The sequence below is a fragment of the Abramis brama genome (assembly GCF_963993115.1).
Source record: "Abramis brama genome assembly, chromosome: 25".
In the NCBI taxonomy this organism is placed as follows: Eukaryota; Metazoa; Chordata; class Actinopteri; order Cypriniformes; family Leuciscidae; genus Abramis; species Abramis brama.
In genome coordinates, this window is record NC_139987.1 from 6,424,950 (window position 1) to 6,440,511 (window position 15,562).

The following is a 15,562-nucleotide window of genomic DNA, read 5'->3' on the forward strand; positions in this document are numbered from 1 at the left end:
TGGTCATAACAAGAGTATTTTGATGTAACTTTTACAAGTTCAGTAAGTCAGTCTATCAAGCTAGTCTCAGTTTAATGTGTATGATGTTTTGTGACTGTATTTTATCGGAGACTGCATGTTTGAATGTATTTTATTTACACTTATAGTTTGGTTATCTTCGTTCTTTTGATCCAGACCAAAAAAAAAAGAAGATACATTTAGTCCTGGTTCAGTTAGCATTCACACTGTCGTTTTTAAGACCGAACCAAAAAAGTAAAAATAAACATAGCTCCTATATGACGAGAAGAACCAGGCATTGTTAAGCATTCTGTTCTCTTTAGGTCACATCTTGTGATATCCCGTCCTGTTTTTGGAGCGTCTCGGTCCGCTTGTTTGATGGCACCAGGGTTCAGATGGCAGTGTTCACACTTATTCAAATGAACCGCATCGCACAAAAGTTTTTGCGACACATTACACTGCCAGGGTTGTAGACTCAAAAGTGTTTTGAGGGAAATGAAACTGCAGATTTACATACAGAAAAAAAGCTGCAACATACGAAACAGACCTGCTCTATTTATATGCATCATGTGTAATTAATCTAAACCTGCCAACAACCGGTGTCCCTAATTAGACACTTTGGACAGGCCGGGAGGGTGGGGTGATCTGCGGTGACCCAGTCTGAACCCTCCATCCAGACAGAAATCCCATTAAAGCAGACTGCACTGCCAGCAGGTCAACTCTCCGTATAATGGATCTTTTCGTAATGGAACGGCAGTCCCCTACTTTACCTTTCTTTACTTTCTTCCTCTTTCTCTCCGTATTAGTCAGCGATTGAGTGATAGACATGCACATTTCCTGTCTCAGCTGTGTGTGTGTGTGGACAGCCCCCACCACCAACCACACACACACACACACACACACACACACACACACACAAACAAACACAAGGGTCACTGTGGTGGGACTGGGAGATGTAATTGATCCTCTGGTTTACATGAAAAGACCAGACGGATTGGAAATGTGCGGCTGGAATTAATTGAATGGATTACAAACCGGTTCCCCACATCAAACCGGATTACGTTAAACATTATAGTAAGCATCTGTGCTGTCTGGTTTGTAAATGCATTGTGATGGTGTGACCAGCTGTGGTCATGTGATAACAAAAAGCCTTAAACATTAGATTCTTGTCCAGTTTGTTTTCAGTAGGTGTGTTCTGCACTTTTAACCTTATAAAGCCTTGGGCAAAACTTTGCTGAAAAGACTGTAGTACACAATGAACTACAAGCCTTCTGCCGTCTGATAGTTCATACTTTTTTAACAAGTAAAGTAAATTGTAAAGACATCCCCCTTCAGGTGGTGGTACACGTGTCTTTTTGATCTGAAATCTTTAATGATTTTTTTTTTTAAAGTAAACATAGGAATAACTTTTATATTGTTAGTTATATTTCAAGATGAACATTTACTGGACTGAAACAACTTTTACTTGATTATCCATAATCATATTTGTGAGTATCAAATTATACATCAGAGCTTTGATCATAAAACTAGGCATTTAAATATCATCTTACTAAACATATTATTTGGAGATATAGAGTTACAAGTGATATTTAGATGCTTTTTTTAATATATATAATCTGTTATACTCTCACTGAAATTACATACAACCCCACTGATTCATATTACAAGCAATCAGAATTTCATCTTACCTTTTGGCCATATAAATATCAGCAACTGCACCAATTTGCATATTTTTGCTCAGTTTGGGCCTCTGGAAATGTTTTTCCTCATCGAGTATGAGCTCAATATTCTCCTTTATCATAATATATGAGCCATAAAAGCCTGATGTGCGAAATTATACTTTTTATTTATTTATTTATTTAGATTTTGTCTAAACATTTCACATAATTTTGATGTGGGCAGTTTTGCAGCTTGGTGTCAGTAAGTGATATAGGCTCGGGGAGGAAAAAAAAGTTACTTTGTCGACATTGGAACTGTCATATTAACACATTTTTGCTACATGATTATGGTGGCCAAAATAATTCTCTAACAATATGATTGCGATAGAAGGGTACAATATGATTGCGATTACTATATAATGATACGTGTAGTTTTAACATGAAATCAACTTTTCATTTTGTTACTATCATGGTTATTGTCAATACCAGTATATAGAGACACCCCTTGTCTATATAAAACATCAAATCATTTCCAAATAAAAGAGCAAGAAATTAAATTTTTCTATGAAATGATCCGTTTAAATAGTTCACAACTCTACACTATTATAAAGCCATAGATATGATCATTCGTTCTGGGTTATTTTTGCATGTTTTTGACCCTTTGGAATTTAAACTCTGACCCCTACAGAAATTGACAGAAGAGAAGTATGAGATACAGCACTGTATTCCCGAGGCCGCCATCTTGGTCTGCACCACGACAGAACCCAAACTCACACTGAAGGTGATGCTCACCTCCCCGCAGATGAAAGACGACCTTGAGACGGAGGAGCAAGGTTTGAGCCTGCATGTGACCTACTTCCTTTCTTTTTTCTTTTTTAAACAGGAGGTGAAGGGGAGGGAGGGTGGATGAATGTTTGTGTGTGCATTTTTAGCGATGGTCCGTTAAAAGAACGAGCTTTAGTCTCTTCCTTACTCTGCATCCAGAACTCTCTTAGGGCCGTGCACATAAAGCACACACACCACTGGACTCATCTTATAGTCAACACACACACACATAGAGCTGATTCAGCAGCAGGTTGAGTGGTCTGCGCGCTGTCAGACTCTTGACCCGCGGGCCGCTCACGGGAGGTGCTGAATAACAGCGGGAGGAGAGTAAGAAAGTAGACACAGACATAAGAGACAACATGAAACACTTCTGTAATGGGACACTATGAAGTGAAACCGAATATTCAGTCAAGAACAATGTAGGGCGGGACTGTTTATCCTTTATAATCATCCATATTACATACTCAACCTGGACAATAAGAGCAGCCCAGTGCACTTTGGGTACAATTCTGGTAGGGGTCGTGTTGTTTTCCTGCCTTTCATCTGATAATTCTCTGATAGATTAAAATTCTCTTCATGTCATTTCAAACCTGTATAGCAAACCTTACTTTAGCAAAACACAAAAGAATAACTGTTGAAGTCCAAATAATAAAGTCAATGGGGTCCAAAATAACACTGGACCCCACTGACTTTCATTGTATGGACAAAATAATTTATTTTGTGTCCATAGATGAAAGTAAGTCATATAAGTTTGGAACAGCATGAAGGTGAGTAAACGATGACAGGATTTTTTTAGGTGAACTTTCGTCCTGTAACTCACTTTCGTCCTGTCTTTAATCCACACTTTTTATCTCTCTTTAAGTCTTGACATTAATATGAATGCGTTATGTCAAGTCTAATTTGGGCTTAGGGTCAGTAATTCCTGATGCAGAGGCATTTGAGCTCAGAACACGAGTTAAGTCAAGATGGAAGTCTGTTATTGGAGTTTCTGGTGCCGTGACCCGTGACTGACCGCTTTGACAGCCGAAGCGGTTGTATCTTTAGAGGATGGCATTTAGGCTATAACAATTAGAGCTGCAGTGGTGCGAAACGGGCTGTTTCTCTCTCTGCTCTCTCTCCCTCATACACAGGCCCCTTGCCTCTTTCACACACACACACACACACACTGTCATGCACATTCTGTCGCTGTATGCAAATATGCAAATGCTTTGCCAACGAAAAGGTTGCAGCCCTGTTGTACATGCTTGAGTGCACTTCGGTTGCAGTGGCAGTAGCAAACCTCAATACCTAAGAGGGTGATAGAGTTACCTAGAAGTGTTATTGTTACGACCTTCATGGATTTCCATAAGCACCACCACAGATTTCTGCTGAATATAACTCTGATAATTTGATTACCAAGTAATGAAGTATACTTGGTAATTGTGTTGAACACTGTGTTGAAATTCTGCAAATTTTGACCTAAAATCAGCATAGAAAATGAAAATGCGAGAAAAGTCTCAGTCTTAAGGACCAGTCACATTTGCCAGTGTTTGCATTAATTAATCCAGGCATTTCAATAGGAATCCACGTAATCTAGAGTTTTGCATGAGGGTGAACGATTTTCCCTAGCAGATTTTTGCATAGTGAACTGAACTCGCCATGTTGACCAACAGAAAGTTGCTTGGTTTGAAAGTGACTTCTGTGTGAGCTGTGATTTCATATATCGCTACTCTATTGACAAAAGACAATGGACCTCTTGTGACTGCACCTTTAGTTATTCAGTTAGCTATCTATAGATATGTTAACCATTTAACCAACTTGAATCAATTTACTCAGCAAGAACTGTTGCTTCAGATTGTTAAAAAAAACTAGCTGATCTTATAGCACCCCTAGTGGCAGCACAGAAAATGCAACTTATACTTGCGTTTAGTGATACTGGCCAATATTTGGCCATTTTGAGATGATCAACACTGCCAAATAACAGATAAAAATTGGCACTGTTAATGAATAATGCTCAATTCTCCAAAGTAAATATTGTTTAAAAAAAGTTTTACATTTTCAGCTTTATATCGACTACCCTGCTCTCTATTCATTGCTATCAGCATTGGGAAAAAATACCATTTTGGTCAACTGCTAATTGTTTTTTTTATGAATTTTCTAAAGCAGTGCCACACAAAGTAGCATTTGTGCTGCATCAAGGCCAGCGTGCCTTAATCTCGCTCTCTCTCTGACATACTCACTCTCATTGGTTTGCTCACATCGCCATCCTCTTTGATGTGGATTGTTAGAAGCAGGGGGAGGAAAATGAAAGAATGTATCCGGATTGAAGAATCAATACCTGTGCCAGCACACACCTCATCCATCTAACAGATGTGTCAGAAGTGGACACTGTCCCTGGAGTGTGGGATGACAGATGTCAGGAGGGAGGGAGGGACGGAGAGATGGAGCGATGGGTTGTAGATCACCACAAGAGCACCTCGTATTTTCATGACCAGGTCAAGGGCCCTGTCCCATTGAGAAACTGCTCAATCTCAGGACCGGCCCGAATGGGCAGTTCTCATCTGCTCGCGCACAGACATACACACTTGCATACAGCACATGACACTCACACTCACACACTAGGTGAAACTATATAAGATAAGAAAACTATATTCTTCAAAAAGAACATGGAGGCTGTTTTTAGGACCATTAAGATATTTTACATTTGTGATGTTATTTCATGACATTTACCATGACGTATTAAACCAAAAAATATCATAGCATGTTTCCTACATCTCTGCAAACATATTAAGTTCACATACTTGTTTCTCTGAAAAGCAATGCTACAGCCAGTTATTCTACTTTGAAGTGTGCGTTCCATGTTGGAATATCTGTTTTATCTCGCCCACTGCCAATTTACACAATAGTGTTTAGACTCCCCGGGTTGCCAGTTGGCAGAAAACAATGCGATGGAAGCCAGCAAAGGAACTGGGTCACAGATTGCGAATTCTACCTGACCTAAAAAGCCTTGGTATTGAAAACATTGAAAACATTGCAAACGTATACATTAGCTGATTAATTTACACTGTAAGGCTCGTTGCTTCTTTTGCGTGTCCTTAATCTGGCAATCCGAGGCTGAGGAGGAGGGGGTGGGGGAAAATCTATACAATATTTTGAATTTGCAGTACCCTGTTCAACCACTAGCTGTCAATATTACAAAGTGCCCCTTAAATTTGTCCACTTTATTTGTTGATTTAAATACAGAATCATTGTATTACATTTTTTTTTTTTTTTTAACTGTAATACATCAAAAAGAATCACCCTTGAGGTCATAATGTCACAATTAAAAAAATAAATGGCCCTATTTAGCTGAATGGCGTCATTGACCTTGTTTTTTATTTTATTTTTTATTATTATTTAAAAAATATATAGTATAAAATTATAATTATATATAATTATATAGTGGAGTCCAAATGTCTATATTGTAAATATGTGATTCATTACTTTTTCAATTCAGCTTTTTGTTATGCTGATAATGTAACTAATGTAACTAACTTATAATGTAATAAAAATCTATTAAACCTCAAAAACATAAATCAGAGGCAGTTTACTAGATGCCTCAGACTTTTGGACCCCTCTGTATGTTTTTCCACCCGTGTTTGTGTATGATCAGATTAATAATGCACTGAAGCATTTGTCTCATTTTGAATATGTGGAAGTTTGTGGGGTGATCAATGATGGATTGATGTTGATTTTTGCGGTATGTGTGAGTCATTGATTAGAGGGTGGGCTAAACCTTTCCATCACTCTGACAGATCTTCCTCTTTAAACCATCCTCAGCTGGGCTGCTCTGATTAAAATCCAGAGAGTATTATGAAAGAGTAATGGTTCAGTTATCATCATATAATCTCTAAATAAGCCCCGTACACCTGCACGCCTTTTCCTGGATTTACACTGCGGCAGCATTGTCTTTTTTCTTTTTATCTATTTGTTTATCTGCATTATCTGCAGAGGAACACAATGTGATGGTCTCACTGGTACGTAGATGCTCACCTTCTGAGCCAATATAAGAAAAGATTAGCAAACGTTGTTGAAGAATGAACCTTATGTATTGTTTGGGTGGGAGAGACGAAGAAAAATGGTCTGACAACTCAAAATGTTAGTGTGTGTTGTGTGTGTGTGCGAGCGATCTCTTCTCTTGTTGTGACTGGTCTATAACAGTACCCACTGCATGTCTTCATTACTCCAGTGCCAATCCAAGCACAAACTGGCACGGATTCGCTGAGGGTGTTAGCGTGTGCTGATGCTTTTGACATTTACTCCTAACCAGGCACGACGCAGGAAATTAGAAAAATATTTTGAGATGCAGCCAATCAAAGTATTTGATGTTTTATTCAGTGTGCAGATTTCTTCAGATATAGACTTTTAGAAACGAAAACATGCTTTTCACACTCTCATTAGTTTAGTTAGTCTTTTAACAATGTCCAACACTGTATACGACTGTTCAAAAGTTTGATTGAATGTAAAGACATTTATAATCTACCAAAAAATTATATTTCAAATAAATGCTGTTCTTTTGAGCTTTCTATTGGTCAGATCCTGAAAAAAATGAAGACTGCTGAAATTTCAGCTTTGCGTCACAGGAATAAATTACATTTTAAAATGCATTCAAATAGAGAATAGTTATTTTAAACTGTAATAATATTTCCCAATATTACTGTTTTTATTGTATTTTTAATCAGATGAATGCAGCCTTGGTGAGCATGAGAGACTTCTTTCAAAAAATTAGAAAAATCTTTTCCAACCCCAAACTTTTGAATGGTAATGTAAATGTCAGAGGAGAATGTTGTCTTTTTTCACTGTACTCATTTATGAACCAGCACATGTAACTTACACCACATCTCAAAGTAATAATTTTCACATGCAGAATTCTTTAAAAACAAAATAATATATAGGGATTATATATAGATGCTTATACTCTAGCATTTTATGTTTAATTGGATGTATAAGATAATATCTTCACACTTTTTGAGTAATTTTGACTGGAAATTACACACTGTAAAATATGAATCAAATTAATTTTCCAAGAGTTTTATTGTGACCTTTTATATAACAAAAAGTTTAAAGCTGTTGGTTTTCAAAAAAAAAAAAAAAAAAATCAACACAAATCGTGACTTTTGCAGCTCATTAGCACAAAACATTCACACATTAATTAAAATTAAAATTGTATAGCGGCGTGCCTGGTTAGGATAGTGTGTAACGCCAATTGAACAGCCTCATTTGGCGTGTTTTAGGCTGGGTTTAGTATTTCATAACACTTGGCACATGCTAACACGTTTTGCGAATCCTTCCTCCAGTTTCCAGCCAGCCAAGGAGATGCTCTGAGGTTTCATCTCTTTTGGATGCACTGGACCAGCTGAGCCGATTGGCTTCCTCCTTTCTCCCTCCTGCTGTGCCTTAACAGCCCCTCCCTCATCACGTGTGTGTGTGTGTGTGCGTGTGTGTGTGTGCGTGTCTACGCGTGTGTGATTTGATTTCCTGTCCCGTTCTTCTCACCGATAGAGAGCGTTGAGTCGAGCGAGCCGGCGGACCTGTTGGATAGACAGAGGTGCCTGGTGGCGTTGGCCTCTCTGCGACATGCCAAATGGTTCCAGGTTGGCGCTCACTTCTTCTCATTGTTATTGTAGCCTTATGACCCAAAACTACATGCCATTTTCCTCAATTTCCTCCTGCTCTCCAAACGCTCAACACCTCATCACGAACATTTACGTATCGTAAGGCTACAAAAGCAATTGTTACACTTTTAGTTTTCTTTTGCCTGTTTTTGTTTGTCCATAACCTGCCTGTCATCATAAAGGATTTGTCTAGTGCTTTCCTGCACCGTATCTTCCCTTCTCCCACCCCACCGACATAAGCCCCGCCCCCTCCTCCATCACCCGCACAACACGGACCAGAGCTGAACACACCTGCACACTCACACACACATAGTCAAGATCTAGAGATTCAGGGGTTAAAGGTTGAGTTTGATTGTTGCTCTCAGCTCATTGGCCGATTCCCTCTGGTTTCCTCAGGCTAGAGTTAACGGCCTAAAGTCGTGCGTGATCGTCTTACGAATACTGAGAGACATGTGCAATAGAGTCCCGGCGTGGGAACCTCTGAAAGGATGGGTGAGTAGTCAGATTGACTTTATCACTGCAAACACTACAGTGATGATACGGTAAAACTTTAGGTGTGTAATCTGCCAATGAGAATTCAGTGTATAGAATTTGGTAAGTAAGGATTAATTGACGTTGAATTGTTGAAAATTGGGGCTCAAGTGTGTAATGGAGCCACGGCGTGCAGCAATATGGATTAGTGACAAATATTCCCGTATACATTTATTTTTAATCCCAAAACTCGAATCTGTACTGTGTAAAAAAAGAAAAAAAAAAGAAAGATCAATAAGTTGTGACTACATGTTTCTACATTGCTTTAACTCAACTAAGTTAAACAATTTTAAATTTTATGTTATACAAGATTCAACTCATTTTTAAGTCAGTTTAATGTGACTTAAACATCCAACATCTGTTGATTGTATTTAAAAAAATTTAAGACAGCAACTTAAAATGCATTCTTGCAGAAATGCATATATGCAGGAATGCAGAAATTAAATATATAATATTAATATCTTGTTTAAAAATACCTCAAGCTGCCATTACAGTTCAAAATCATTTTTTAAACTGTTAATGTGGTAAAGACTTTGAAAATACTTAATTTGTCGTACAAGTTCTTATTGCATATAAAAATTACACAGTACTTTGTCATCCAAAATAAAAATTGAGCAACTGAGCAAATTTTGCACTACTGTATTTTTCATGTTTTTTTTTTCAACATCCAGGTCTGGATCTGTCCACTTTTATAATTATAAATAACTTGTAAATTGAGTGATTAAACTGACTGGTTTTTACAATAACCACAGATTTAATCTCTCATCCCAGTGGCCCATGGGCACATTTTGATGACTTGATAGCTCTTTGTGTAATAAATCAGTCTTTGAAAAGTGATTTGCTCTTTTGTCCTCAGCCTTTGGAGTTAATATGTGAAAAGGCCATCGCCACGTGTAACAGACCTCTGGGAGCTGGAGAGGCTCTGCGCCGGGTCATGGAGTGTCTTGCCTCTGGCATACTGCTTCCAGGTATGAACACTTCCACAGAGAAGCCATAAAAATGAGTAACAAAAAAAACTCATTTTGGAAAATCCATTATAAGTAAAAAAATAAAATAAAATAAAAAACGGGGGAAAAAAAATTGTGCTTCAGACAATTTCATTTTTATGAGTAATAAATAGGGGGACTTTTATGGTTTTGTAATGTTTAAAGTTGTATTTTTTGGCATAATTAAATCTATATGTGGAAGACATTTATATATACTATTATAAGCGAAATTATAAATGTCTAACATATAGGTCATTATATTTCATAATATACTCTACAGTTTAAGTTTTGGGTCAGTAAGTCTCTTATGCTAAATGAGGCTTTATTTATTTGATCAAAAATGCAGCAAAAACATTAATATTATGAAATCTGTATTACAATTCAAAATAACTGCTTTCCATTGCAATATTTTTTAAATGCATGCTTCTATTGGAATATGAGAAATACAAATACATGATGTAAAGCTGTACTTTCATCATTACTCCAGTCTTCAGTGTCACATGATCCTTCAGAATTCATTCTAATATGATGGTTTGATGCAAATTTCAGTTTTTTCAGCATTCAAAAGAACAGCATTTATTTGAGAGATATTTACTGTCGCTGTTGATCAATTAAATGCATATTTTCTGAATAAAAGTATAATTTTTAGATATAATGTATCAGCTACATGTAAAAAGCTTGTTTACCAGTGCTGTAGGACATTTAGTTTTAACCATTTTAAAATAAAACATTATACTAAACTTGTATATTATAATCATTTTATATTATACATAATAATAATTTGATTCTTGATTTTTCAAATGTAAAGCTTGTTAGACAGTGATGTCAGAGTTTTAATATGAAATGAATGCTGTTTTAAATGAAAATATTGAAAAGAGTAAAAAACTAAAAAAAACTAAAACGTTTTTATAAAATGATTTGTTGTGTATCAATGGATCCCTCATCATAATAGACTATAAATAAGTCTGAATATGTGAGATAAGTGTGTGCATGTCCTGTACGGTGTGATGACTGCAGCGGTGTCACTATCAGATCTGGGTTTCATTTGCAAAGCTCTAGTTCCTGTCTGAGGCCCAGAGGAATAATGATGCCTCATTTATCTACTCTTGACACAACTAGTCCATCCCTCTCTACTCTTATACTCTTTTCTCACTTATTCATTAATAACGAGATGCAGGCATTAACATTTGATTGGCTTGCATAGGAAATAAGCCCATCCCACAGTGATATATAATCTTATTTGAACATTAAAAAAAAATATATCTGTATTGTACCTTTAGGGCATAATTTAAACGATAAGGGTTCTCTTAAAGGTTTAATTAACTCCTGACCTGCAGTAACGGGGAGTAACTAAATAATGAAACACTAGAGTTTCCAGTAGCTTCCACAACGCTTAACTGTGTCAGTTATATAAATCATGTATTTTGTTATTATATTTCCCGTGTGAATAATGATCCTCTTCTGTTTCCTCTCAGGTGGGCCAGGCCTGCATGATCCCTGTGAGAAGGAGCCCACAAACACACTGTCGGCCATGATGGACGAGGAAGCAGAGGCCGTCACGTTTAATGCACAGGTACTGCTAGTGTGTGAGAGATGCAGGTGTCAATGGATGACAGAGAGGCGCTTATCTCATCTGTGCTATCTAGATTACTGCCATGTGTCTCTCTCTCTCACACACACACACACACACACACACACACACACACACACTGGTCCTATCAGTGATTCCGGCTTATATGCACACGATATTACAGTCGGCAGTGAGTCATGTCTCCTTAAATCAGTTTAAACTGATTCACAGAATTGAATCTACCAGCTCTAACCCCATTTTTGCTACTGAAGTTTATCTCAGAGGTAGTGTTAAAACCTGTCATAACACTGTCGCAATCATGGCTCATGGAACTAGTCTAACAAAACGCTCTTCAGAATTAAAATCATTTGATTTTATATCATCAGCAAAATATTCTCAAATCTATTGTGGATATTCTGCATCACCCAGCCCTAACACTAACACTAACACACACACACACACACACACACACACACACACACACACACACACACACACACACACACACATCCCGATTGAGCACCTTGATGATTGGGTCTCTAATGAGCGTGGGAAAATGATACAAAGTCTGCCTGTGAATCTTACTCCTGCCCTGGGGACTTGTGTGTGTGTGTGTGTGTGTGTGTGTGTGAGCTGCATCTCTGAGTAGATTTCTGTATTGCTTTTCCTTTGAACGCTCATGCAGTCGAGATCAGAATCACAATGTGTCTAATTGTTTTGCAGCAGATCGAAGAGGTTCAGCACACACACACACACCACTGATTTTTTTGTTTTATTGCTTAACATTTTTATTATATTGTATTATTTCCTTGTTAAAAAAGGGAAAACAGCAATAATTTTAAGCGTATTATGTTTTGGGGAAAAAAATGATTCAATATATTTGTTTTATTCATCATCTACTTTTGTGAATGTGATGCATTAGGTTTTATGGGAATATTGCGGGTGTAAATGAGGATATGTTTTTACTGCAGTTAGCCGTAGTCATAAATGAGATGCATTGCGGTAATGTGCCATAGTAACGCCTACCTGCAGAAATACTGCATTCAAGAGAGAGTTTCTGTTGTCACATGAGACTAAAAGATGGTGCTCATAGCTATAATTTACTCTGTGATGACGAGTTCATGAGTTAAAGATAAGCTGCGTGTTTAATCACTGAATTTAAAGGAAGGACAATGTCAATTTTGCTTCATTAAAATGCCATTATTGCTCATTAACCTTAAATGTCACTTAAAACTTTACATTAGGAACAACATTTACTTTGTGAAACTTTCTGAATGTTTACTAACTACAGACTAATCATCTTTAATCTCAATGCTAAGCTTGGGAAAGTGGGTAAATAACTATGTATCCAATTTAGCGTCTCAAATAAGCATATTAGTATGTTTTCTGAAGGATCATGTGACACTGAAGACTGGAGTAATGATGCTGAAACATTACAAAATCTTACTGAAACCAAACTACTTAATGCTAGTGTATATAACAGTTATTAATAACTGTTATAATTGATTATTACATGGCTTGGTTGAATTCCAATGTAGAATGCGGTCTGTTATTTCTTGATAACCGCTGCTAAGTATAACACCATTGCCATGAAAAACAGAGCGTTGCTATGGACGCAGGATTCTAACCGCAGAGACGGAACGGACTATTTTCTTTAGCGGAAGCAATACAATCGTTTTTAAATCAATAAACTCCTTTTTAAATCAATATTTTGTCAAATTATTGATTTATTTGGTGGGTAGCCATGTAATAAGCGGGATAATGTATAGCGAGGCGGTTGTTATAGCGAATACAACCCCTTTAGGCTGATTCAGGATCCCTCCGCTTCTCGTCGGGGTCCCAATCAGCCTGTCGGGGTTGTATTCGCTATAACAACCGCCTCGCTATACATTATCCCTTACATAAACAATAAAAATGATATTGAAAAACTGCAAGGAAATTCATATGTAGTTACAGTTTTAATTTATCTACAAAACTAATTTGAAGCATTTAAGTGTGAACCTTTAAAAAAGTCAAAAGTAGAAGTGAAGGCACATCGGCCAGTAGCAGTGTGGACGGCTTTGTTGATTTATAACGGAAGCGATCTAGTTTTATGGGGTTTATCTGTCCGTGTTAAAAGAGCATGTTCAGCCCTTTAGTGAAGCTGATTTCTGTAGCCTATATCCAACTTAGGCGTGGAGTCTTCCTTTATTTCTTAATTTGTAGCTGCTTTTCGAATGTTAACTCGGTCAATATGTTGGCGATCAGATATTCAATATGTCTTGTACTATCCATAATTGGCTACTCTCTGTGATTGGCAACGGAGGCAGAAGGCCCCCCCCCCCCCTCCAGTTCTCTGTCCCCTCAGACTCGCCTCAGCACAGTTTCCGAAAGATTGTAATTACATCGGCAGATTCTGAGCGCTCGGGGAAGAGCAGCAGTGCTTCCGACTTCAGTGATATTTTATGGTGTTTTATACTGTGGTGAATTTACAAGCAAGAAATGCACATTCTGAGACATGAAATGAAATGAATAACTAGGAATTGTATTAACATTAAATCACCCTTCTCCCATTTTCACCTCAAAATGTTGTTTAGGATGTGCCTCCCTTGCCTCTTTGGGACAATACTAAAAAGACCACTTCAATTATGTAAACTGTTCTGTGATGATATTCTTACAGATGCTCTGATTACTGTAATTAAAGGTGTTTCTCAAAATGGGCTTTCAAATCTTTCTAGAGATACTTTTGGAACCAAAGTTATGGTGCCTCCTAATGGGCTATAACTAAAGTAAACAGCTTTGTCAATATCTGTTGAGATGAGTTAATGCGAGTTAGTTGTAGCATGAATTATTTGTGAGGCAGTCTGCCTCATAATTCCTCTGAACACGGTGATTCAGTGCCCGATCTTCCACATCTACAGGCGCTATCTGGGCTCAAGCAGAGTTATTGCTTTATTATTAAAAGAATAAGCAACAAGTGTGTGTGTGTGTGTGTGTTCAGGGTATGTTTTGAGACCAAATTATTTCAGATAATTTAGGTTTGCTCTTTGATAACCTTGATACTAGAGATGCGCCCTGAAGCCTAAATCAGAATTCGGAAAGGCATGGAAAATGAGTAACGCATTCTACGGAGCCCCAAAAGGGACATGGTTGGGTTTGCTGCAGTAGTCAGATTTCACTGATCACGTGAAGAGGGTAAGGAGAATGACTGACAGGACAATGGCGGAGGATTTGATGCGCAACAAATCCTAAGTGTTATTGACAAGTATCTTGTCTTGTATAATGTGTGGTTAGTATCGCCGCACCCTATACACAGAGTACGCGTGATCGTGAAAGTAAAGAGCAAGCACTCATTCAAAAGCGATTTCAATACCCTGCATATTGATAGCTATTGCTGATGACCGCAAATTATATACAATATAATTACACAACTATATTATTGCGAGAGAATACAATTATAGAAGGACTAAGATATATATATATTTCCATCACCATGTCCCTTTAAGGGCTCCATAGAATGTGTAATTTCCTTTCTGAACATAGTATTCTGCTTCAGCACATCCCTACTTGATACCTTTTTATCATATCTAATCTTTGTGTGTGTGTGTTTCAGCATGCTCTGCGGCTTATGGCCTTTGGGCAGATCTATAAGGTCTTAGAAATGGACCCTCTCCCCTCAAGTAAACCTTCACAGAAATACCCCTGGTCAGATAAAGAAGGTGAGCAAACATGCCCAATTCATTACTTAAACCTGAAGTGTGTCTATTTTTCCAATATTTAAATACTCATAGTCTAGTTTAATTTGTAGATATAACTATAAGCGCGTCATTCATAGGTTGATATCTGTGAAAAGTGTGAAAACTGGCGCTCTTAAAACATCAATCTATTTGTTTGAACATCCTGATCTGCCCGACAACAGTAACTTTGACTCAACCAATGGTGTTGGAGTTTGAGGTGGGCCTGTCTGATTGTCCAATCAAAGAGAGGAAGTTTTTGAGAAACCTGTTTGAACAGTCATATTTTTTGCAAATCCATTCAGTGCCTCTGAAATGACATACTTTACCTTTTATTTGTTTTAATAATGTAAATAATTTAGAAATTTTACACTAACATACAGCTCTATGAGTCTGTTTTCGATGTGTTTTAGTAATTTGTTGTCGGTGTGTTTTCATCGGCACATTGACTTTACTCTTGTGTTGTATCAGGTCTAGGGCTGAAGAGACCTTATGAAGATGGTCTGCTGGACGACAAAGACATCATCAAGAAGATGAAGCGCAACCTGAGAAAAGGTCCGTCTGAGTAATGATAGGCAAATATATTGTCCAGACTGGTTAATTTACTGATATTTGTTGAGATTGTGGGCATCTGCCTTTATCAGTGATT

At 37.5% G+C, this 15,562-nt stretch overlaps 1 protein-coding gene across 6 annotated transcripts in view; it reads left to right on the forward strand.

Annotated features, from left to right (window-relative positions):
* The window catches only part of strbp (spermatid perinuclear RNA binding protein), a 96,874-nt gene that overhangs the window by 66,576 nt on the left and 14,736 nt on the right, over positions 1 to 15,562 (forward strand). For all 6 annotated transcript variants that reach the window (XM_084104128.1, XM_084104131.1, XM_084104129.1 and 3 more), the window contains exons 6-12: positions 2,344 to 2,488; positions 8,001 to 8,092; positions 8,510 to 8,605; positions 9,501 to 9,612; positions 11,106 to 11,203; positions 14,793 to 14,898; positions 15,385 to 15,468. In XM_084104128.1, coding sequence (XP_083960254.1) covers positions 2,344 to 2,488; positions 8,001 to 8,092; positions 8,510 to 8,605; positions 9,501 to 9,612; positions 11,106 to 11,203; positions 14,793 to 14,898; positions 15,385 to 15,468 — 733 coding nt within the window. The remainder of the gene's footprint in view (positions 1 to 2,343; positions 2,489 to 8,000; positions 8,093 to 8,509; positions 8,606 to 9,500; positions 9,613 to 11,105; positions 11,204 to 14,792; positions 14,899 to 15,384; positions 15,469 to 15,562) is intronic.